General features: G+C 36.2%; 1 protein-coding gene across 2 annotated transcripts in view; it reads right to left on the bottom strand.

The window, feature by feature from the left end:
• LOC131407275 (cytochrome P450 2C18) overlaps positions 1-27,167 on the bottom strand; it is a 36,035-nt gene that overhangs the window by 1,847 nt on the left and 7,021 nt on the right. The window contains exons 5-8 of one of the 2 annotated variants that reach the window (XM_058543581.1): positions 26,540-26,716; positions 22,533-22,674; positions 16,343-16,530; positions 546-687 (exon numbers count right to left, since the gene is read on the bottom strand). In XM_058543581.1, the coding sequence (XP_058399564.1) occupies positions 546-687; positions 16,343-16,530; positions 22,533-22,674; positions 26,540-26,716 (649 nt within the window). The remainder of the gene's footprint in view (positions 1-545; positions 688-16,342; positions 16,531-22,532; positions 22,675-26,539; positions 26,717-27,167) is intronic. The other variant, XM_058543582.1, reaches the window with a different exon arrangement.

The following is a 27,167-nucleotide window of genomic DNA, read 5'->3' as shown; positions in this document are numbered from 1 at the left end:
TCTGCTTCCCTAACTAGGAAAGAGCCAGTGCTCCCTAGCTCAGGTGCTCATTCTGTGCTTGTGGATATATGTAACCCCAGAGCTCGGTCTGGGGAGTGAGGGATATCACATAGAAAACACTCAAAGTTGTGGAGTTATACACCTTTCTCATAGGAGGTGAGGAAAGTCTAAAAGAGTTTCACCTTCTAAGAGGAGTTCTTGGCGATATATTAACTATCATTATATTAGTGATTAGCCAAGTGATATACATATGTGTATATATATATATATATATATATATATATATATATATATATATATATACAGGCAGAATTCAATCAATCTATTCTATCACTTTTTCACTTTCAAGGAATGGAGTCAGCTCCCCAAAGTTCCAATAATAAGGATGTATGGTTGGGGGAAGTGCATGGGCATTGCAAGTGGTGTTCATGATCATGGACAAGGAGCAATTCCACCAGCCCCAGTGTGGACACCATGGAAGTTCCAACTGATCCCATGAAGGTAACCTGTCCCCTGAAGTACCGAAGGAAATACATCTTTATTACCTGCTGAGAAAGCCATGAAGTGGTCACTCTTTTTAAAATTGCCTCTCTCATCCAGGAAGTGGCCAGGGTCAAACACCTCTGGTTTGGGGAATTCTTTGTCATCGTGCAGCACAGAAGTCAGTGATGTTAATATGGTCGTGCCCTGGAAAAGAACAGATGAAGATAAACTGAGTTATGAAGAAGTCGTGGAGCTGGAAGAAATGCTGCAAATCATTTAGTCCAATCTTATAATCTATAGATGAGGAATCCTAGGTCCAAAGGAGGATAGTGGCATTTTGAGCCAGACAGAACAGTTAATAAACAAGCATAAGTTTAAGACCAGTGGCAGTGATGTTGCTCAAGTGGACTCCAATGACATTTGAAATACTGAGTGCTTGGTTACTTGGGTCCGAGACCTCTGAATCCCCTCTACTTATCAGGACATTTGGACACTGGTGTCTGTCCTACCCCCTGCTCTATTTCATCTCTTCAGTTTTCATATATCTCATATGTGAATTATGGTTTAAACTGGAAGCCTCTGCTGATCTTGAAGAGTCAGGAGTATTTGTAATCTGTTCATAGGGCTTTTTTTAAATAGAAGTCTGATCTGATTAAAAATGATTTCTGGGGGCCAGCCCCCATGGCCTAGTGGTTAAGTTCACCACGCTCCACTTTGGCAGCCTGGGTTCTGTTCCCAGGCGCGAAACTACACCACTCATCAGCGGCCATGCTGTGGCGGTACCCACATACAAAATAGAGGAAGAATGGCACAGATGTTAGCTCAGGGCAAATCTTCCTCAGAAAAAAAAAATGACTTTTGGCAAATCCATACAGACAGAAATAGATTAGTAGTTGTCAGAGGCTGGAGGGAGGGAGAAACGAGAAATGACTGATGTGTAGGGGACTTTCTTTTGGGCGATGAAAACGGTCTGGAAAAGTAGCTATGGTTGCAGAACATTGTGAATGTACTAAACTTCACTGAATTGTACCTTTTAAAATAGCTCGAATGATAATTTTTATGTTACGTGTATTTTATCACAATGAAAAAGAAAATTTGCCCAAGAGAAAAAATGACTTCTTAGGTAATACCAATAAGTACACTAACAACTACTGAGCATTTATCTTTGGAATGAAATTTGTTTCTCTTAATTTAAAAATATGGGGGGGGCGGCCCAGTGGCTTAGCGGTTAAGTGTGCGCGCTCTGCTGCTGGCGGCCCGGGTTCGGATCCTGGGTGCACACTGATGCACCACTTCTCCAGCCATGCTGAGGCCGTGTCCCACAGACAAAGGGGCAGAGAATCTATGTGATGAAATAATAGATGAAAACTTCCCTAACCTAAGGAAGGAAACAGAAATCCAGGTACAGGAAGCAGAGAGAACACCAAACAAGATAAACCCAAAGAGGCTCACACCAGGACACATCATAATCAAAATGTCCAGAATTAAAGATAAAGAGAGAGTCCTAAAAGCCGTAGGAGAAAGACAAATTACATACAAAGAAAACCCCTTAGGGCTATCAGCTGACTTCTCAGAAGAAACCTTACAGGCTAGAAGAGAGTGGCATGATATATTTAAAGTGCTAAAAGAAAAAAACTTACAGCCAAGAATACTCTACCCAGCAAGGTTATCATTCAAAATGGAAGGAGATATAAAAAGTTTCCCAGACAAGCAAAAATTAAAGGAGTTGCCACCAAGAAACCAGTGCTACAAGAAATGTTAAAGGGACTGATTTAAGGGGATAAGAGAAGACCACAAATAGGAAAAATTATCTATTTCCATGATAAGAGGGTAATGGATACAAATGCACAAAAAAGAGGTTAGATATGATATCAGAAACATAAAATGAGGGAGGAGGGTAGTTAAAGAGTACAGCTTTCAGACAGAGGTCAAACTAAAGAGACCATCAATTCTGTATAGAGGACTACTAAAACAATGAGAAAAAAAAAAGTTAAAAAATGGCAGTAAGTACATACATATCAATAGCTACTTTAAACGTCAATGGACTAAATGCTCCAGTCAAAAGGCATAGGGTGGCTGATTGGATAAAAAAAACAAGACCCATATATATGCTGCATACAAGAGACACACTTCAGACCTAAAGACACTCACAAACTGAAAGTGAAGCGATGGAAAAAGATACTCCACGCAAATGGCAATGAAAACAAAGCTGGGATAGCAGTACTCATATCAGACAAAATAGACTCTAAAACAAAAACTGAAAAAAGAGACAAAGAAGAGCATTTCATAATGATCAAGGGAACAATCCAACAAGAGGATATAACACTTGTAAATATCTACACACCCAATGTAGGAGCACCTAAATTTATAAAGCAATTAATAACAGACATAAAAAGAGAAATAGACAGTAACACAATAATAGTAGGGGACTTTAACACTCCACTTACACCAACCCATAGATCATCCAAATAGAAGATCAGTAAGGAAACATTGGCCTTAAATGACACACTAGAACAGATGGACCTAGTAGATATATACAGAGCATTCCATCCAAAAACCGAAGAATACACGTTCTTTTCAAATGCACATGGAACATTCTCCAGGATTGATCACATATTAGGCCACAAAACAAGTCTCCATAAATTTAAGAAGATTGAAATAATACCAAGCATCTTTTCTGACCACAATGGTACAAAACTAGAAATCAACTATAGGAAGAAAATCAGAAAAGCCACAAATACGTGGAGATTAAACAAAATGCTACTGAACAACGACTGGGTCAATGAAGAAATCTAAGGAGAAATCAAAAAAATACCTGGAGACAAATGAAAATGAAAATATGACATGCCAGAATTTATGGGATACAGCAAAAGTGGTTCTAAGAGGGAAGTTTATAGCAATACAGGCCTATCTCAACAAACAAGAAAAATCTCAAATAAACAATCTAACAATGCACCTAAAGCAACTGGAAAGAGAACAAACAAAGCACAAAATCAGTAGAAGAAGGGAAATAATAAAAATCAAAGCAGAAATAAATGAAATAGAGACTAAAATAAAGTAGAAAAAATTAATAAAACCAAGAGCTGGTTCTTTGAAAAGATGGACAACATTGACAAACATTGGGGCCGGCCCCATGGCTTAGTGGTTAAGTGCGCACACTCCGCTGCTGGCGGCACGGGTTCGGATCCTGGGCGCGCACCGATGCACCGCTTCTCTGGCCATGCTGAGGCCATGTCCCACATACAGCAACTAGAAAGATGTGCAGCTATGACATACAACTATCTACTGGGGCTTAGGGGGAAAACAATAAATAAATAAATAAAATTATTTAAAAAATTGGCAAACCTTTAGCTAGACTCACCAAGAAAAATAGAGAGAAGGCTCAAATAAATAAAATCAGAAATAAAGAGGAGAAAGTACAACAGACACTTCAGAAATACGAAAGATTATAAGAGAATACTATGAAAAGCTATATGCCAACCAATTCGACAATCTGAAAGAAATGGATATAGTCTTAGAATCATACAACCTTCCAAAAGTGGATCAAAAAGAAATAGAGAATTTGCATGGACCAATCACCAGTAAGGAGATCAAAACAGTAATCCAAAACCCCTCCAAAAATAAAAGTCCGGGACCAGACGGCTTCCCTGGTGATTTCTACCAAAAGTTAAAAGAAGAGTTAATACCTATCCTTCTCAAACTCTTCCAAAAAATTGAGGGGTTGGTAAGCTCCCTAACTCATTCTGTGATGCCGACATTACCCTGATATCAAAACCAGACAAGGACAACACAAAAAAAGAAAATTTCAGACCAATATCACTGATGAACATTGATGCAAAAATCCTCAACAAAATACTAGCAAATCACATACAACAATACGTTAAAAAGATTATACACCATGATCAAGTGGGATTTATTCCAGGTATGCAGGGATGGTATAACATTCACAAATCAATCAACGTAATAAACCACATTAATAAAATGAAAGATAAAAATCATATGATGATCTCAATAGATGCAGAGAAAGCATTTGACAAGATACAGCATCCATTTATGATAAAAACTCTGAATAAAATGGGTATAGAAGGAAAGTACCTCAACATAATGAAGGCCATATATGACAAACCCACAGCTAATATCATCCTCAATTGTGAAGAACTGAAAGCTATCCCTCTAAGAACAGGAACCAGACAAGGATGCGCACTCTCACCACTCCTATTTAACATAGTAGTGGAAGTCCTAGCCAAAGCAATCAGGCAAGAAAAAGAAATAAACAGGATCTAAACTGGAAAGGAAGAAGTGAAACTCTCACTATTTGCAGATGAGATGATTTTATGTATAGAAAACCCTAAAGAATCCACCAAAAAACTTTCAGAAGTAATAAACGAATACAGTAAAGTTGCAGGATACAAAATCAACATAGAAAAATCAGTTGCATTTCTATACACTAACAACGAAGTAGCAGAAGGAGAAATTAAGAATACAATCCCATTTACAATTGCAACAAAAAGAATAAAATACCTAGAAATAAACTTAACCAAAGAGGTGAAAGATCTGTACACTGAAAACTATAAAACATTTCTGAAAGAAATTGAAGAAGACACAAAGAAATGGAAAGATATTCTGTGCTCTTGGATTGGAAGAATTAACATAGTTAAGATGTCCATTCTTCCTAAAGCAATCTATAGATTCAATGCAATCCCTATCAAAGTTCCAACAACATTTTTCACAGAAATAGAACAAAGAATCCTAAACTTTATATGGAACAACAAAAGACCCCGAATAGCTAAAGGAATCCTGAGAAAAAAGAACATAGCTGGAGGTATCACACTCCCTGATTTCAAAATATACTACAAAGCTATAGTAACCAAAACAGCACGGTACTGGCAGAAAAACAGACACACAGATCAATGGAATAGAATCAAAAGCCCAGAAATAAACCCACACATCTATGGACAGCTCATCTTCGACAAAGGAGCCAAGAACATACAATGGAGAAAGGAAAGTCTCTTCAACAAATTGTGTTGGGAAAACTGGACAGCCACATACAAAAAAATAAAAGTAGACTCTTACCTTACACTATACACAAAAATTAACTCCAAATGGATTAAAGACTTGAATGTAAGACCTGAAACTATGAAACTTCTAGAACAAAACATAGGCAGTACGCTCTTCGACATCAGTCTTAGCAACATATTTTCAAGCACCATGTCTGACTGGGCAAGAGAAATAATAGAAAAAAATAAACAAATGGGCCAATAGTAAACTAAAAATCTTCTGTACAGCAGAGAAAACCATCAACAAAACTAAAAGACAACCTAACAATTGGGAGAAGATATTTGCAAACCATAGATCTGATTAGTGGTTAATCTCCAAAATATATAAAGAACTGATGCATCTCAACAACAAAAAAACTAACAACCCAATTAAAAAATGGGCAAAAGACCTGAACAGACATTTCTCCAAAGAAGATATACAGATGGCCAACAGACACATGAAAAGATGTTCAAAATCATTAACTATCAGGGAAATGCAAATCAAAACTACAATGAGATATCACCTCACGCCCATCAGAATGGCTATAATTAACAAGAAAGGAAACAGCAAGTGTTGTAGAGGATGTGGAGAGAAGGGAACTCTCATACACTGCTGGTGGGAGTGCAAACTGGTGCAGCTATGGAAAACAGTACGGAGATTCCTCAAAAAATCAAGGACAGAACTACCATATGATCCAGCTATTTCACTGCTGGGTATTTATCCAAAGAACTTGAAAGCACCAATGCGTAAAGATACATGCACCCCTGTGTTCATTGCAGCGTTATTCACAATAGCCAAGACTTGGAAGCAACCTAAGTGCCCATCAAGGGACGAATGGATAAAGAAGATGTGGTATATATGCACAATGGAATACTACTCAGCCACAAGAAATGATGAAATCCAGCCATTTGTGACAACATGGATGGACAGTGAGGGTATTATGCAAAGTGAAATAAGTCAGAGGGAGAAGGTCAAATACCATATGATCTCACTCATTAAGTAGTAGTTAATAACAACAACAAACAAACACATAGAGACTAGACTGGTGGTTACCAGAGGGGAAGGGGGAGGGAGGAGGTCAAAAGGAATGATTAGCCACATGTGTGTAGTGATGGGTTCTAATTAGTATTTAGGTGGTGAACATGATGTAATCTATGCAGAAATAGAAGTATAATGATGTACGCCTGAAATTTATACAGTGTAATAAACCAATGTTACTGCAATAAACAAAAAGTTAAAAAAATAAAAATAAAATAAAATAAAAATGAATTTTACTTCCAAATTGAGTTTCAGAGATGAATCAAGGTCAAAGCCATTTTAAGAGTGCAATTGACCCAGGATTTGTTTAACTCTTAATAAAGTAATATATTAGGGCACAGTGAATGAATATGATTTCTGTGTTACATCATTATACAATCTCTAGCATAACCAAAAATTTTAATGTATCTTATATTTACATAAAAGTACTGTTTTAATGTCATTTCTAACTAAAACAACCTGGAAAAATATTTTAAAAATTTCAAAACCAGGTATATTTTCAGTAAACGCTTCTGGTACAAGTGAATATCCATAAAGAAAAGAAATGAAGTATGATCATTACTTCACACTATAGTTGAAAATGAACTTTAAATACATCATAGACCAAATATAAAAGATAAGGGTAAATATTTGGAAACTTGTGCTTGAAAATAATTTTTTAGATAGGACACAAAACCACAAATCATAAGAGGAGTAGTTGATTAATTGGACTTCATCAAAATTTAAAACTTCTGCTCTTCGTAAGACATTCTTTATGTTCAACTTCGCTAATCATCAGGGAAATGCAAATCAAAACCACAATGAGCAATCACCTTACATCCATTAGAATGGCTATTATCAAAAAAACAATTGTGTGTGAGTCTGTGGAGAAAAGTGACCCCATATGCACTGTTGCTGGGAATGTAAATTGATACAGCCGTTAGGTGAAACACTATGCAGTTCCTCAAAAAATTAAATATAAAACTACCATATGATCCTGCAAGCCCACTTCTGGGTAGATATCCAAAGGAAATGAAATCACAATCTCAAAGATGTCTGCACCCCCATGTTTATTGCAGCATTATTCACAATATCTAAAACAGAGAAACAACTGAAGTGTCCATCGTTGGATGAATGGATAAGGAAAATGTGACATATACATATATATGAGATATTATTCAGCCACAAGAAGAAAATCCTGCCATTTGCAACAACATAGAGGGGCATTGAGGACAGTATGTTAAGTGAACTAAGTCAAACAGTGAAGGACAAATACTGTATGATCTCACATATATGTGGAATCTAAAAAAGCCAAGTATATGGAAATAAAGAGGATAACGGTGGTTGCCAGTATCTGAGGAGTTGGGAAAATGGGCAGATGTTGGTCCAGGGATACAAACTTCCGGTTCTAAGATGAATACGTTTTGAGGATTGAATGTACAACATGGTCACTGTAGTGAAGAATACTATATTATACACCGGCAACTTGCTAAGAGAGTACATCCTAAATGTTCTTACCCCTGGGAAAAAAATAGCGATTATGTCAGGTGATGGAGGTGTTATTTAGCCTTATTGTGGTAATCATTTTGCAATATATACATATATCAAATCATAACGCTGCATACCTACTAAATGTTAACTGTCAATTATACCACAATAGAGCTAGAAAAAGAAAAAATAAAACGTGTACTTGGTAGGTTTGAAGGAGGCATACAAAAACCGAGAGCACATACTGCCTTATTCTGTTTGTATGTATTCAAGAGAGTGCACAATATGCTGTCACTGTTTGGCGATGCAATTGTTAGCAATTTAAATTCCCTGAACTTCAGTTTCTTTTTTCTGAACATAATGTGAGATGATAAACATAACTTCAGATGGATGTATGAAGAAATAAATGAAAAAAAAAAGACATTCTTTAGAAACTAAAAAGAGAAAGAAAGAAAAAACCACAGACTGGGAGTAAACATTTGCAGCACTTACATATGATAAAGGACTTGTGTAAAAAATATATATATAAATAATTGCAGTAATTAAATAATAAGTCAAACAACCCAGTAAAAAATGGGACTATAATTTAGGCAAACTCTTTACCAAAAAACCTATATGAATGGCCAATCAACGCATGAACAGAAGCCAAACATCATTATTTATCAAGAAAATAGAAGTTAAAATATGATATCAATACACAACCACTACAGTGTCTAAAATTTATAAAGACTAACTAATGGCAAGTGGTGGAGGGTATCTGGAGCACCTGGAACGCTCATACATTGCTAACGGGAATGTAAAATATCACAGCCACGTTCAAAAACAGTTTGGTGGCTTTTTATGAAGTTAAACAGTTGAGCGCTGTGGGATTAAACAATCCCACTCCTGGGTATTTACCCAAAAGAAATGAAAATTTATGTCCACACAAAAAAACCTGTATACAATATGGAAGATGACTGACAGTAGAATTAAAGTCAAGTCTAAAGTTTTGAACTAACAGAAAGATGAATTATTAGGTCCTACAATTTGTAAATAAAGATCTACTTTGGGAGGTAAATGTATACAGAATTTTTGATGTCAGAATAAACTTTATTTAAAACCTAAAAAAAAAAACCTGTATATAAATGATCATAGCACCTTTATTCAAATAGCCCAAAACTGAAAACAACCCAAATATTCATCAATTAGTGAACATATAAACAATTTGTGGTACTCCATAAGATGGAATACTACTCATCAACAAAGAGGAACAAACTAATGATACCTGCAATAACAAAGATGAATCTCAAACACATTCCACCACATAAAAGAGCAGAGATAAAGGCTTATACTGATTACATGTTATTCCATTTAAGTCACAGTCCAGTATATTGCATTCGTGAAAAAGCAAAACTGTAGGACCGAAAACAGATCACTGGCTACCAAGGGCTGAAACTGGGGGAGTGGATTGGTTGCAAAAGGAGAATGAAGGAACTTTGGAGATGATGGAAATGTTTTTTATCTTCGTTGTGGTGGTACTTACATGACTTCCCACATTTGGTCAAAGCTCATTAGATTTTACAGTTAAAAAAGGTGAATTTTCTTTTCTATAACTTATACCTCAAGTTAAAAATAGAGTAATACATTAAGTCACAAAATGCATCTATGGTGAAAAGTAAATCTTCCTCCCATCTAACAACACAAACCCTTTTAGACTTTCCAGAAACAATCCTTCCCACCAACCAGTTATATGCCCTTCCAGAGAATATGTCCTTCTTCTCAGAAACATTACGCAAATCAGGCAGGTAAACCTATATACCTTTATGTCACTTATCACTCTCTTCTTTTTTTATCCAAATGACATGCCTCCCCTGTATCTTGATTTTTTTACTTAATAAAATAATTCGGATATAGTCCCATATCAACACATATACATCTGCCTTATTCATGCTACATAGTATGAATGTGCCATCACACTACTGATGAACATTTAGATAATTCAAAATATTTTTTATTACAAGCAATGATGCAAGGACAATTTTTTGGACATTCCTTCATTAGCACTTATAATAGATACAAAGAATTTTAATTCTTGCATTATAAATTACTATATTTTATATTTTAATAGATATTGCCAAAATGTTCTCCAAAAAATGTACTTATTTATAATCCTGCCAGCAGCACTCAAAAAACTAGTTTACACATATCCTCACCAACACAATATTTTCTCAGCCTTTAACTTCATCAATTTCATAGATGAAAATGTTGTCTCACAGTCTTAGCTTGTATTTTGCATGTGTTGCCTGGTTTAATTCTTGCAACGTTCTATCGAGGTAGACAAGGCTGGTATTATCAACAGTTTACAAGTGAGAAAACTGAGGCTCATAGGCTTAAGAAATTTACTCAAGATTATAGCTAAGAGTAGCAGAGCCAGAGTTCATGGGGAGTTCCTCCTGAACTTACATCCTGCTGCCATGCATTTCTGAATACCTACTGGAGTTTTCCATTTTTAGGACACATTTGGCAGAAGGCGGTATCTGATTCTTTTAGAAAAGCCAAAAGGGGAATACCCCTCTGCATACATGACATTCCTTCCACCCCTCTGCCCTAAGCATGCAACTGTGATTCTGACCCTGTGTTTTCCTGGGTGAGAAATAAGACTCTGAAAAGCATAAAGAGACATAACCTGGGCACAGGAAACACAATGGTTGTTCTGCAACTCAGAGGAAGTCATCCTTCCCCAAAGTTACTTCATCAACTATTTCAAAATTACCTGTAGGAGGATCATTTTAGCCTCTTGCTACTTTTCTGCTTCCACCCATAAAATATGAGCATTTGTTTTCCTGGAGGTATAACTACACAATCCTTTATCTGAAACCATGGAGACAAATGTTTTTTCATATTCAGAATTGTTTGACATTTTAGAAAGATATTATGATGTACATGCCATAAAGTTTATGATACACCCAATAATGTGGCAAGTACCAGACAGTCAAACACATTGCTATTTCTTTAGCAAAACATAAATAGTCACACGAAGTGGCATAAATAAGGAATATAAATAGATTCACTTCTGTTCAAGTAAAGTTTTGGCTACTGAATGAAACTGCACCAAGTCTATCTTCGTTTTTAATTTTCCAGGTTCTTAGTATTGCAGAATTATGGATGAGGGGTTTCTAAACCCATATTACAGAAAAAAACCTTAGATCAGCTCTGTCCAACACAGTAGCCTTGAGTGATCCATGGTTATTTACATCTAAATTAAAGTTAATTAAAAGGAAATAAAATTTAAAATTCAGTTCCTCAGTTGCATTAATCACATTTCAGGTACTTGAAAGGCACATGTGGCTAATGGCTACCATATGAGACAACACAGATATTCAGAATTCTCTCTTCCCCAAAACATGGCAGTAGTAACTTCAACCTTAATAAACGCCCAACTCTTTTCCCCTCAAAATAGAATTTTCAGTTGTTTCTTGTTTAAAAATAGTAACGTGTGGGGCCCGCCCGGTGGCTTAGCGGTTAAGTGCGCTGCACTCCACTACTGGCGGTTCGGGTTCAGAACCCTGGGCACGCACCGACGCACCACTTCTCCGGCCATGCTGAGGCCCCGTCCCACATACAGCAACTAGGATGTGAAACTACGACATACAACTATCTACTGGGGCTTTGGGGAAAAAAAAGGAGGAGGATTGGCAATAGATGTTAGCTCAGGGCCAGTCTTCCTCAGCAAAAAGAGGAGGATTAGCATGGATGTTAGCTCAGGGCTGATCTTCCTCACAAAAAAAAAGAAAAAGAAAAATAGTAATGTGTGGGCTTCACATGGGAACAGCTTGTAGATACCAACTAGAAAGTTTGAATAAATAGAGAAACCATGTGTTAGAAAGCATTGGAAAGCTGCTAAGACAAAAATTAGCCTCCAGATTCCAGAGATGGAAGAACCTTGGAAAGGTAAGCTGATATCTACAATTTTTGACTATGTTAATAACCAATTCTGAAATGGGGCAGGAGGTGTTACATAATTCTATCTGCCTGGTAAGGGAAGGATGAACACTTTCTAGAAGAAGATAAACATCATCTGAGACTCTGCATTTTTTTAATGTAATACCCACACTTAACCAAAATTTATTAGGCAAACTAAAGACAGAACTAAGTGGACACAAAAAGAAGAGAGAAAGAGGCAATGAAATATATAAGGCAATAAAAATATACCCACAGTAGGAAAAATTAGCCACCTTATTTTATGAGGCCAGCATTACCTTTATATCAGAAGTCTGACAAGAAAATATTGCGGAAGAAAAACTGCAGATCAAAGTCGCTTATGAATATATACACAAACGTTCTCAATAAAATGTAGCAAACCAAATTCAGCTGTGTGTATGTCAGAGAAACAGACACAGAGACAGAGAGACAGAAAAAGAGACAGAGATCAAAATATATGCCATATAAGTAGATGCAGAGATCCCTTTGATCAAATTGTACACAAATTTATGCCAAAAAACTACACAGTTTGCCCAGAGCAGGGGAGAGGGAGAAATGAGGAGTTCCTAATCAATGGGCATAGAATTCCAGTAATACAATATGAATACGTTTTAGAGATCTGCTGTACAACATTGTGCCTACAGTTATCAATATTATGCTGCACACTTAAAAATCCATTAAGAGGGTAGATCTCACATTAAGAGTTCTTACCACAATAAAATTTTAAAAATTTGTTTTAATTTCTAAAAATTGAAAGATTTACCAATTCACTACGATCTCTTTCTGAAGACAGAAGCAGAAGGAATACTTCCTAACTCAATCTATAAGGCCAAACACTCTAATACTAAAACCAGACAAAAACTATAGACTAATATCTCTCAGAAACATACATATGAAAATACTCAACAAAATATTAGCAATAATTTATTTTAAAAAATTGTACACCATGACCAAATGAGATTTATCCCAGGTGTCCAGGGCCAGTTCAACCAATTAATGTAACCCATCACATCAACAGGCTAAAGGAGAATCACATGATCATGTCCTTAGATGCAGAAAAAGCATTTGACAAAATCCAACACCCACTCATGATAAAAAAAAAAAAACTCTCAATAAACTAGAAATAGAGGGGAATTTCCTCAACTTGATAAAGAATATCTACAAAAAACCTATAGCTAACTTCAAATTTAGTGAGAAATTCATAGCATTCTCACTAAGATCAGGAACAAGGCTAGGATCTCACCTCTGCTTTTCAACATCACACTAGAAATCTTACCTAAAGCAATAAGATGAGAAAAGGAAATAAAAGGTATACAGACTTGGAAAGAAAAGATAAAACTACCTTTGTTCATAGATGCCATGATCATATATGTAGAAAATCCAAAAGAATTTGAAAAAATCTGCAACTAATAAGCAATTGTACCAAGATTGCGAGATACAAGATTAATATACAAAAGTCAATCATATTCATACATATCTGCAATGAACAATTGGAATTTAAAATTACAAACACAATGCCACTTACATTAGCAGGCAAAAAATGAAATATTTAAGTATAAATCTAAAAAACAATATGTGTAAAATCTATATGACGGAAACCTGAGGAAAAAAATCAAAGATCTAAATAAATGGAAAGAGATATTCCATGTTTATGGATAGGAAGACAATATTGTCAAGATGTCAGTTCTTCCTGACTTAATCTACCAATTAAATGCAATCTAAACCAAAATCCCAGCAAGTTATTGTGTGGATATCAACAAACTGATTCTAAAGTTTATATGCAGTGGAAAAAGATCCAGAATGGCCAATTCAATATTGAAGGAGAAGAACGAAGTTGGAGGACTAACACTGCCTGACTTCAAGACTTACTTGAAAGCCACAGTAATCAAAACAGTGTAGTACTGATGAAAGAACAGACAAACAGATCCATGGAACAGAATAGAGAGCCCAGAAATAGGCCCATAAATAAATTTGACTCATCTTTGACAAAGGACCAAAGGCAATAAAATGGAGAAAATATAGTTTTTTCACAAAATGTTGCTGGAAATCTGGACATCCACCACAAAAAAATAAATCTCACAAAATTTAACTCAAAGTGGATCATAGACCCAAATGTAAAACACAAAACTATAAAACACTTAGAAAATAAAATAGGAGAATATCTAGATGACCTAGGGTTTGGCAATGACTTTTCAGACACAACAACAAAGGCACAATCCACGAAAGAAAGAATCAGTAAGCTGGACTTCATTGAAATTAAAAATTTCTGCTCTATGAAAGACATTTTCAAGAGAACAAAAAGACAAGTCACAGACTGGGAGAAAATATTTACAAAAGACTTATCTGATCAAGAATTGTTGTGCAAAATATATGAAGAACTCTTAAAACTCAACTATAAGAACACAAACAACATACTTTAAAAATGGGAGAAAGATCTGAACAGACATCTCATCAAAGAAGATACACAGATGACAAACAAGCATATGAAAAGATGCTCCACATCACACACCAACAGGAGAATGCAAATTGAAACAACAACGAGATACCACTATGCACCTATTAGAATGACCAAAATCCAGAATACTGAGAATATCAAATGCCGGCAAGGATGTGGAGCAACAGGAACACATTCATTGCTGGTGGGAATTCAAATGATAGAGTGACTTTGGAAGACACTTTGGCATCTCTTACAATACTAAACATACTCTTACCACGTGATTCAACAATCACATTCCTTGGTATTTACCTAAATAAGGTGAAAACTTATGTCCACACAAAAACCTGCACATGGATGTTTATAGAAGCTGTATTCGTAATTGCCAAAACTCGGAAGCAACCAAGATGTCCTTCACCAGGTGAATGAATAAAGAAACTGAGGTATATTCAGACAATGAGATATTATTCAGCACTAAAAAGAAATGAGCTATCAAGTCATGAAAAGACATGCAAGAACCTTAAGTGCGTTATTACTAAGTGGAAGAAGCCAATCTGAAAATGCTGCATACTGTATAATTCCAACTACACGACATTCTGGAAAAGACAAAACCACAAGGACAGTAACAAGATCAGTGGTTGCCAGGGGTTTGGGGAGGGAGGATGAATAGTCTGGCAGAGCACAGAGGATTTCCAGGGAAGTGAAACTTCTCTGTATGACACTACAATGATAGATACATGTCATCATACGTTTCGCCACACTCATAAAATGTACAATGCCAAGAGTGAAGCCTAATGTAAATGACGAACTTTGGAAAATGATAATGTAACAATGTAGGCTCGTCAGTTGTAACAAATGTACCATTCTGGTAGAGGATGTTGATAATGGGGGAGCTCTGCATGTGTGGAGGCAGGAGGCACACGGGAAATCTCTGTACCTTCAACTCAATACTGTTGTGAACCTAAAACAGCTCTAAAAAGGAAAGTCTATCAAAGAAAATCATACAAAAATACGAGAAGAAGGAATACTTTCCTAATCTTTTTTAAATAAGTACAAAAATATACATAAATTATCATTCGCAATGATAAGATATTAAAACCCCACCCTGTCCTGGATATCAGAAATGAAACAAGATGTTTACTGTCACCACTTCTACTCAACACTATCCTGGAAATTCAGCCAGCGTGATGATGTGATAAAGAGAAATTAAAGTCATGAGAATTGGAAAATAAGAAACAAACAAATATTAAGCAGGTTGCAGAGCTGTGTACACAAAAATTATAACTGAATCCACAAACAAATTACTAGCAATGATTGGTGAATTTGGAAAGGTTGCTAGGCATAAGATCATCAAAATAATAAAATCAATTATGTTTCTATATACCAAAAAAGTGGGAAAAGGCATTTTAAAAATTATACATAGTAAAATAACATCAAAAATATCATTTATTCAGGAAAAACCTAATAGATGTGCAAGACACTGTCCTGAAAACAAAACAACATTCAAAAAATTAAAGAAAGCCCAAATAAATCAGGAGAATATATCGTATCCATGAATGAAAGATTCAAGATGTCAAGATGTCAATTTTTTTCCAAATTAATTTAACATCACCCTGATAAATCATAGCTGAGTGTTTTGGGTAATAGACAAACTGATACTAAAATTTATTGGGAAATGTAAACAGCTAAGAGTAGCCAAAACAATATCAAAGAATCAGAACAAATTTGGAAGACATATGCAGCCAGTTAGCAAGACTTGTCCTAAAGATTTATACCAAACTGGAAACAACACAAAATCCATCAAGCTGCCACACGTATGACTTTTGCTCTTCTTTCGTCTTGCATTACTAGAGGATCAAAACCATACTGTGAATATGGGAACTTCAAGAGCACCGAGGTCAGTGTAGGAGAAGCAAATCTTACCTTGGGGATGAGGTAGTTTCTGAATTTAACATCACAGGTCACTGCATGAGGCAGGTTGGTGGGGACGAGATCAATGTATCTCTGGACCTCATGTATCATGGCATCCATGTAGGGCATGTGGCTCCTGTCCTGCATACAGGGGTTCCGATGTCTGCCAATCACACGGTCAATCTCTTCCTGGACTTTAGCTGGTAAGACACAAGTAAGACTGATGGAAAAAGAGAAAAATGCACAGCACATTTGCATTCCAATTCAGGGTTACATGAAGCACTATAAAGTTGTTCTAACATCATTATAAACATAAATTATATGCCCAGAAGTACACCTAGACATAGAGAGAGAATTGCCAGAATATAGATACATACAACTCTCATACAAGGCGGGCTTTGAGATACATTTGTGCACACATATATTAGCATACAGGATAATTAAAACAAGTAGAAATGATGAAATGCTTCAAAATATAAATAGTACATTACTAACTTAAGAAATTACTGTCCTTGCAGAAAGAAAAACAGGAATCAAGTAGTAATTTCACATAAATATAATACATGATGTTTTAGGGCCGGCCGTGGCTTAGCGGTTAAGTGCGCGCACTCCACTGCTGGCGGCCCGGGTTCGGATCCCGGGCGCGCACAGATGCACCGCTTCTCCGGCCTCGGCCGCGTCCCACATACAGCAACTAGAAGGATGTGCAGCTATGACATACAACTATCTACTGGGGCTTTGGGGGGAAAAAATAAATAAATAAAAATCTTTAAAAAAATCTTTAATATATGATGTTTTAAAAATCAGATTCTAACTGATGAATATGTATGTATGGTTTGTGTGACTATATGTGTGTTGTGTGTGTGTTTGTTGCAACTCGCAATGATATCTTCTCTCATCTTCACATGCCCCAAATGTGGCCATTTTGAAACATTCCAGCAGTTTCTTCTGAAATTTATGTTTCATATTTCTATAATGACTATTTCTTGATTCATCCATTTTTAGACAATGTCTAATGACTTTCTGGTAAGAGATGTGAGAGCTTACATCTCAACCACCACCCCATACAAAATACACATACCTACAAACAGATGCACACACACACACTTCCCCTCACTCCATTTCCCCTAATGTATTTATATTATAATTTTTGATTATATCAATATTCATTGTTTATAACATGAAGATTATAATAAATATTGTACAGGTAAGAAAACTATGATTATGTTTGATCTCTTGTATGTTGTGGGGCTTGTAAGTGCCTATTTCAACTCCTAGATTTTAAATGCCAGTTTTGAGTTGTTACAAATGTTCAGGTAGATGTTTCAAACTCCTAGTAATAATTTTCTCATTACCAGAAAATCTCAAATAATCCATCATTTCTCTTTTGTTCTTGGTGTCTCCTCTTATATCTGCTTTATCCACCTGGTCCATTTTGAAATACATGTTTCCTAAGCCTGGTGCCTAGCACCCTTCCTGAAACTTCCATTCTCCTTCATGAGATCTCCTGATTCCTGGAGCCCATGGCTTCCTCTGATGTGATTTCAGATATTTGGATGGAGCATATCCTTCAGTATCATTCCAAGAGAATAACAACAAAAGGTACTTTTTTGCCAACTTGTATCTCTGAAAATATCCTTTAACTATTAATACTTAAGATGATAGTTGCTCTTGAGAATTCTAAGGCCATACATGACCTGATTTATATCTGCAAGTTTTTATGAATTTCTCTTTAATCCTGGTGTTCTGAAGTTCCATGACCCTCTGTCTTGGGGCAGATATTACTTCATTCACTTTGCTGTGCATTTTGTGAGAATTTTCTGTCTAGATGGCAGAAGGCGGAGGTCTTTTCTCTGGAGCTGTTCATTCTCTGGGGTGTATATCTGGCTGCTGAATTTTAGGAACAGGATGGAGAAAGGCGCTAAGGGTCTCAGAATTCAAATGGACTCTTACTTAGTCTTTTTTTTTTTTCAGCCCTACACCTCACACTTTCCCTGTCGCTGCCCAGTGTCCCTGAGTGCAGGGCCTCTTTGGTTCCGTTTCTCCAGAGAGTTAACCTCCCTTTGCTGTGGAGGAAAAACAGTTACCTGCTGTTACTTCTCCACAAGAGAAGTTGTGGAGGGAACCGGGGCAGGGAGAGCCTGCTGTTTTCTGCTCCATTCTCCCTATACCTTCTTTGACAATTGCTTCTTCCAATACCGAAAGTTATGTGGCTGTAGGGGTACAAATTTGGTTGTTTACCCGTGATAAATCTGCTGTTTTTGAAATTTAGGTAACAACTTCAATCTCTCTACTAAATTGGTTATCACCCCTCCATCTGCTCTCTATGTTTCAGAAATTTGTTAAGACTTCATGATTGTTTGTTGTGCTCCTCTTTTCCAATGCAAACAGGAGTAACTCTTAATTGTAATCAACATATCAATGGGATTCTGACCCAGAAAAACAATCTGCTATGCAGAACCAGACTCTATTTAAAGATAAATGTTTTTAATTTTTTTAAAAAGTTGTTCATAGGGGCCGGCCCGGTGGCACAAGTGGTTAAGTGCGCGCACTCCACTGCAGCGGCCTGGGGTTCGCCGGTTCGGATCCCGGGCGCGCACCAATGCACTGCTTGTCAAGCCATGCTGTGGCGGCGTCCCATAAAAAGTGGAGGAAGATAGGCATGGATGTTAGCCCAGGGCCAGTCTTCCTCAGCAAAAAGAGGAGGATTGGCAGATGTTAGCTCAGGGCCGATCCTCCTCACAAAAAAAAAAAAAAAAAAGTTGTTCATAGAAGACAGAACTATTGACTTGAAAAGAAATTCCTATGGCAAACACTATATTTCTGGACTCAGACTTCTGAAATAAAATTCCTTTAGAAGAGTGACATCGGTATAGGAAAAGAAAATTACAGGCCAATATTCCTGATGAACATAGATGCAATCAGTCTCAACAAAATACCAGTAAACTGACAGGTGGCGCAAGTGGTTAAGTCCATTAGCTCCACTTCAGCGGCCCAGGGTTCACAGGTTTGGATCCCTGGCATGCACTGACACACCGCTGGTCAAGCCATGATGTGACGGTGATCCATATAAAGTAGAGGAAAATGGGCACAGATGTTAGCCCAGGGCCAATCTTCCTCAGGAAAAAGAGGAGGATTGGCAACAGATGTTAGCTCAGGGCTGATCTCCCTCACAAAAAAAATAAAATAAAATAAAATAAAAGGATCATACACTATGATCAAGTCAGGTTTATCCCTGAGATGCATGACTGGTTCCACATATGTAAAACAATAAATACGATATGCCACATTAACAGAATGAAGGATAAAAATCATCTCAATAGATGCAGAAAAAGCATTTGACAAAATTCAACATCCTTTCAAGATAAAAACTCTCAAGAAATTACCTACAGAATGAACCTACTTCAAAATAACAAAGGCCATATATGACAAGCCCAAAGCTAACATCATACTCAACAGTGGAAAGCTGAAAGCTCCTCTTTTAGATCAAGAAGAAGACAAGGATGCCTATTCTCACCACTTCTTTTCAGTATAGTACTGGAAGTCCTAGCCAGAGCAATTAGACAGGGAATATAAATAAAAGGTATCCATATCAGAAAGGAAGAATTTAAACTGTCTCTATTTGCAGAGGACATGATCTTATATATAGAAAGACATAAATATTCCACCAAAAACTGTTAGAATGAATTAAAAAATTCAGTAAAGTAGCAGGATACAACTCAATATATAAAAATCAGTTCTGTTTCTATACACTAACAACAAACTATCTGCAAGAGAAATTAGGAAAACAATGCCACTTACAATAGCATCAAAAAGAATAAAATACTTAGTAATAAACTTAACAAAAGAAGTGACAGATCTGTACACTGAAAACTATAAAAGACTGATGAAAAAACTGAAGAGAACACAATTAAATGAAAAGATATCCCATGGTCATGGATTAGAAAAATTAATATTGTTAAAATGTCCATATTACCGAAAGTGATCTACTGTTCAATGTAATCCTTATCAAATTATAATGACATTTTTCACAGAAATAGAAAAGAAATCCTAAATTCATATGGAACCACAAAAGACCCTGACTAGACAAAGCAATCTTGAGAAAGAAGAACGAAGCTGGAGGTATCACACTTTCTGATTTCAAACTTTACTGCAAAGTTATAGTAATCAAAACAGTGTGGTACTGGCATAAAAACAGACACACAAGGGCTGGCCTGATGGCACAGTGGTTAAGTTCACATGCTCTGCTTCGGCTGCCTGAGGTTCATGGGTTCAAATCCCAGGCAGGGACATATGCACTGCTCATCAAGCCATGATGTGGCAGCATCTCACATACAGAACAGGGGAAGATTGGCACAGATATTAGCTCAGGGACAAGCTTCCTCACCAAAAAAAAAAAAAAAAAAAAATGGAAACACAGACTAATGGAACAGAATTGAGAGCCCAGAAGTAAACTCACACTTTCCGCAGTCAACTGTCTTTGACAAGGGTGCCAAGAATACACAATGGGGAAAGGATTGTCTCTTCAATAAATGGTGTTGGGAAAACTGGATATTCACATGCAAAAGAATATAATTTGACCCTTATCTTAGACCAGTCACAAAAATAACTTGTAATGGATTAAAGACTTAAATGTAAGACCCCAAACCATAAAAATCCTAGTATAAGATAGAAGAAAAAAACTCCTTGACATGCTCTTGGCAATGATTTTTTTATATGACACCAAAAGCACAGGCAACAAAAGCAAAAATAAACAAGTGGGACTGCATCATATAAAAAGCTTCTACACAGCAAAAGAAACAATGAACAAAATGAAAAGACAACCTATGGAATGGGAGAAAATATTTGCAAACCATATATCTGATAAGTGGTTAATATCCAAAATATATAAGGAACTCATACAACTCAATAGCAAATAATAATAATAATAACAGCCCAATAATAAATGGGCAAAAGACCCAAATGGACATTTTTTCCAAAGAAGACATACAAATGGCCAACAGGTACACAAAAAGGTACTCAACCTCAACATCTTAAACATTAGGGAAATGTAAATCATAAGCACAATGAGTTAACGCCTTACACCTGTTAGGATGGCTATTATCAAAAAGACAAGAGATAAGTATTAGCAAGGATGTGGAATAAAGGAATCCCTTGTACACTGTTGATAGGAATGTAAATTGGTACAGCCATATGGAAAACAGTGGGGGGTTCCTCAAAACGTTAAAAATAGAACTACCATATGATCCAGCAATACCGCTTCTGGGTATATTTCCAAAGGAAATGAAATCAGCATCTCAAAGAGATAACTGCACTCTCATGTTCAATGCAGCATTATTCCCAGTAGCCGAGATACGGAAACAACCTAAGTGTCCATCGATGGATGAATAGATAAAGAATATGTGGTGTATATACACATACAATGAAATATTATTCAGCCATAAAAAAAGAAGAAAATCCTGCTATTTGCAACAACATAGATGAACTTAGAGGACATTGTGCTAAGTAAAATAAGCCAGACACAAAAAGACCCACTGTATACCTTAAATATACACAGTTTTTATTTGTTAATTATACCTCAATAAAGCTGGAAAAATAAAGTTGTTTCAAAAGGAAAAAAAAAATTCCTATAGGCACATCGTCTATCTAAATAGCATATATCTTTCTTACAAATCTAACCTTTTAAAATACTTCCCAAACTATGGAAATTTTCTCAGGCCTTCTCACCAAATTTCTAGAATTTCTGCTAAATTTCAACAAATATAGTTCCCATCTTCTCTACCCCAGCATTAGAACACTGCATATTCAGAAGAAGGAAAGATTTCTACATAAACACACTTACCATTTAAAGTGGCCTCTTCTTAAGAAAACTAATATTCAATCCTAGGCCAATTTATGCTGGCTGTTCCTGCTGCAGATCCCTTCCCATGAAATCCAGATATTTTATCCAATTATTATTGATGAAATCCATAGCTTTATCACCTTCACTACTACTCACACTGTCTTCCCTTCTCTCAGCCATTCTCCCCTATTGTGCTAATTTTTCTCACTTTTACACTTTTTTCACATTTGGACAAATTATAGCTGATGGCACAGAAATTTCAGCAGTGCAGCTTCTTTAAGAAAAATAAGATGGAGGACCCTAGCAGTGTCTTCTCAGCATCTTTTCTGAAATTCACCCTGCCCACCATGTTGGTCGTACCGGTGACCTCTGGGTGCTTCAGCAGGAGGAGGAGAGCATATCTCAGGGTGGTGCTCGTTGTCTCTGTCCCAGCGCCAAACAAATCAGATACAGTAGCTATCAAGTTGTCAAAAGTAAACTCCGACTCTTGATTGTGCTTTTCCTAGGAATTATTGGTTGTAATTATTTGATAGTTTGCCACCATATTTAATTAAATGAATCCAAAGCAATTCATATGTTTATAAAGTTAAGCAAATTTAGAAACTACAGAGTGCAGTATTACAACAACAACCGTATGGTATGGCAGAGTGTGTGGATTAGTTGACCCAATCTTCATTTCCTACCTCCTTATCCTCTGCTTGCGTAAAAATTCCATTTCCCAATCTGTTCTGCAGCTACATTGGCCAAGCAACGTATTTCTTATCAATGACATACAAGCAGGAACCTGTTGATGCCACTGTTTCTCTTTCCTTCTTCTTACTTACAACACAGATACAAAGGCAGAGGTAGTGTAGACATTATCTTGGAACATGAGTATTTGAGCATGAAGATGAAGCCTACATACTAGGTATGGTGAAGAAAAATGGAAGTCACCTGATCCATGATACCTCAGGGGTACAGTACTAGCCCTTAACTGCACAGCATGAGACTCCTCATATATGAGATAAATAAACCCACTATTTCTTTAAATCATTGTTAATTGGGTTTTCTCTTGTTTGTAGGTAAACACAATCCCTGTTAGCATCTTTGCAGAAATTGACAAGATTATTCTAAAATTCATATAGAACTTGAAATGACCAAGAATAGACAAAACAGTCTTAGAAAAAAAAATAAAATTGGAAATTCACACTTCCCAATATTAAAACTTACAACAAAGCTATAGTAAACAAAATTACGTGGTACTGGCATAAAATAAGATACATAAATCAAGGAAATAATAGAACTGAGAGTCCAAAACTAAACCATCACATTTACAGTCAAACGATTTTCAGCAAAGGTGCCAAGACCATTCCATGTGGAAAAATATTCTTTGTGACAAATGGTGCTGGGACAACTGGATACCCATATGCAAAAGGATAAAGATGGACCCATTCCTCATACTATCATCAAAAATTGATTTAAAATCATAGACCTAAATGTAAAAGCTAAAACAATAAACTCTTATAAGAAAATTTGGGGTGAATATTTGTGACCTTGGATTAGACCATAGTTTCTTAGATATGACACCACATGCACAAGAAACCAAAAAGAAAATAAATAAATTGGATTTCACAAAATTAAAAACTTTTGTATTTCAAAAGACACTATCAAGAAAGTGAAAAGTAAACCCACAAAATGGGAGAAAATATCTGCAAATTGTATGTCTGGTAAGGGACTTGAATCTATAAGACATAACAACACTTCCATCATAATAGTTTAAAAATAATAATAGGTAATATAAAAAATGGGCAGAGGATTAAAATAGACATTTCTCCAAAGAGATATACAAATGGCCAATAAGCACATGAAAGAAGCTAAACATCATTAGCCATCAGGGAAATAAAAATCAAAACCACAATAAAAGACCACTTCATACCTAGTAGGATGGCTAGAATCAAAAAGACAGACAAATAGGATACATCGACAAGGATGTCAACAAATTGTAACCCTCATACACTGCTGGTGAGAGTATAAAATGTTGCAGCCACTTTCATGCCTAGGTTCTCTTCTAAGAGTTTTATATTTTTAGCTCTTATGTTTAGGTCTTTGATTCCGCTACACTTCCTCCAAAAGTTAAATATAAGCTACCATATGATGCAGCAATTCCACCACCAAATATATACCTAAAATTAATTAAAACATATATCCACACAAAAACCTGTATACAAATGTCCATAGCAATGTTATTCATAACAGCCAAAAAAATAGAAACAGCCAAAATGTCCATCAACCAACGAATGGATATATAAAATGTGATTTACCCACACTGGAATATTATCCAACCATATAAAGCAATGAAGTACTGATATATGATACAACATCAATGAACCTTGAAAACATGTTATGCGAATGAAGCTAGATACCAAAGACCACATATTGTATAATTCCATTAACATGAAATGTGCAGATTAGCACATCTATAGAGACAGAACGTAGATTAGTATTGTGTAGAGCTGGGAGGCTTGGGGGGCGATAGGGGTGACTGCTAAAACACACAGGGGTTTCTTTTCGGGGTGATGAAAATGTTTAGAAATTGATTGTGGTGGTGAGTGCACAACTCTGTGATAATACTAACCTGTTGAATTGTACTTAAAATGTGTGAAGGGTATGGTATGCAAATTACACTCAGTAAAGATGTTACCAAAAAAATTATCTAGACTCTAAACACTAGATAGTAAAGTCCAGAGGAACAATGCAGTTTTAGGTATAGTATTGAGGAATTAGCCACTGTTAATTGAAATACCAGCGAACTTACAGCCCTCCTTAGCTCATGATTAATAGAGAGGCTTCCTAACATTGAGGAAATTCCTCAAAATATGTGCAAACTACTGAGAACTTGTACAGGTGAATTCTCCTGAAAAGATGTCCCTACTTTTCATGAGATTCTCAAATCCATTGGACCCCAGAAAGATAAAAATCATTGCCCTAGCAGCAGAGGAGGCAGAGAGTAAAAGCAATTTGTTTCTTCCCTCCTCTAGTTTCTTCAAATCATTCCATCTTCTTCACTTCTTTCCATCTAGAACACATGATTTGGGCAGTCCAGTCCAAAACCATGGACAGTTCTTTGCAAGTCACCTTCATCAGCATCTTTGACTCCTCACCATTTTAGCCTACTCACTGGTTTCTCATTTCTGCCCAGTGCTACAAAGTGGTTGAATAAACTAATGGTGGCCTCAGATGAAGGAATTTCCTTCTCTAAAGTTAGCTCTTTTCAGCGTATTCTAGGTTCTGTCTCGCCCCAGTTCAAGGAGGACTTTACACATACACAAGTGTCCTTATGACATCTTTCTTACTCTTGTCATAAAATTTCCAATTTGACCCTACCACTATTCAAATTTACTATTCAGAGTCACTCTTTGAATCTTTCCCTCCTTGATTAAACCCCTCAGATAGAATATCTGGTCTTATTATTGAAATTTCCCATATAGTTCCTACAATTTGGCTCTCATCCTCTCCTCTAACTAAAACCAATCTCTATAAACCTCTGAGAATATGATAACTTGATTTTACTTCAGAATCCTCTGCATTTCCATGGTCTAGATTTTCATCAAGCTGAAGTCCAAAGAAATGAATAATCTCACAGCTGGTCCTTGAGCTGCATTCTCATCGTACCATTCATCCTACAGAACTCCCAGGATAATTTTCCCTAATAATTATTTGTATTCCACTCTTGTGGTGGATCATGCATATACTTGACCAAATCAAAATTTTTCATGTCAACATTCATGTTTACAGTTACTTGACAGACACCAACCCCCAAGTCCCTATCTGTCCAAATTCATTTTTGATTACGTTCAGTTAAGGCGTCTCTCTTCCACCCATCTAATCTCTTTGCCACCACATACCACTGAAACTCTCATTACAACATTCTACCCATCTGAAATTCCCTCCCCTCTTCCTATTGCAAATATTTGAAAATATACAAACCTCTGAACATGCAGTAAGCCCAGCTAGGTTAAACACTTCCTTCTCAGTCTCCCACACACTGTGTGAAATGAGTGCATCAACCTTCACTTTATGGCTCAATATTTTGTATTTTCTAGCTTGTCTGTATTTCCATTTCACCTGAGGTGTACATTCTCTTTGCCCACAGGTAGATTATTAGTACCTAACAAACAGGGTATTTGTTTCATGTATTCTAGTTATTTAACAAGTCAATTTTAAATCTTCCATGATGCTCAGTCCAGATCTATGCACACAATAGGTGCCTAAAGTTCTTCGCAAGCATTTCTTGACTGATCATTTAAACATTCCTGCCAAGTACAGAACTAATCAATGAATCAAAAAATGCAGTCAAACAAGTAACCAATCTGTCATTAACATTTTACCTGTTCCATTTTGATCAGGAAACAATCAATGAAGTCCCGAGGATTGTCAATGTCTAGGGATTCTTGGTGTTCTTTTATTCTCTCCAAAACATAAGTTTTCACATAATTAAAATTTTTAAGCATTTTGTTATGACTCCCTGGGAGATAATCAATGAGAGCAGGGAGATTATTGCAGACCTTAAAGATTAAAAAAATATATTAAATTAAAAATTGAAGACATATATACCATATGCCAAGACTTGGTCAAAAATTTAGGTGAATAAAAAATGGTTTCTATCCTCCGGAAGATTTTATATTGTACATATAAAATAATTCTCTGCTGATAAAAGTATTTAAGGGTGAAAACTCTGACCAGATGATGAAAGATGATGATAATTTCCTATACTCATTCATCAACCTTATAGTATTAAAGCATCTTTATGTCAACTCTCCCATTTTTTACATTAATTCTTCCCTACAACCTTGAAATATAGAATGGCATGAATTACTATGATTCACATTTTATAGATGAGGACAGAGAGCAAGAGAGCTTGGGCAACCTAACATAAAGCACAAAGCTATTTCTACTACTATCAGGCAACCTCAGAAATAGAATCACTACGTCCTAACTGGGAGGGATGAAAACATG

This window comes from Diceros bicornis, chromosome 6 (genome assembly GCF_020826845.1).
Source record: "Diceros bicornis minor isolate mBicDic1 chromosome 6, mDicBic1.mat.cur, whole genome shotgun sequence".
NCBI classification, from domain to species: domain Eukaryota; kingdom Metazoa; phylum Chordata; class Mammalia; order Perissodactyla; family Rhinocerotidae; genus Diceros; species Diceros bicornis.
This window is presented reverse-complemented; position numbering and strand designations above follow the sequence as displayed.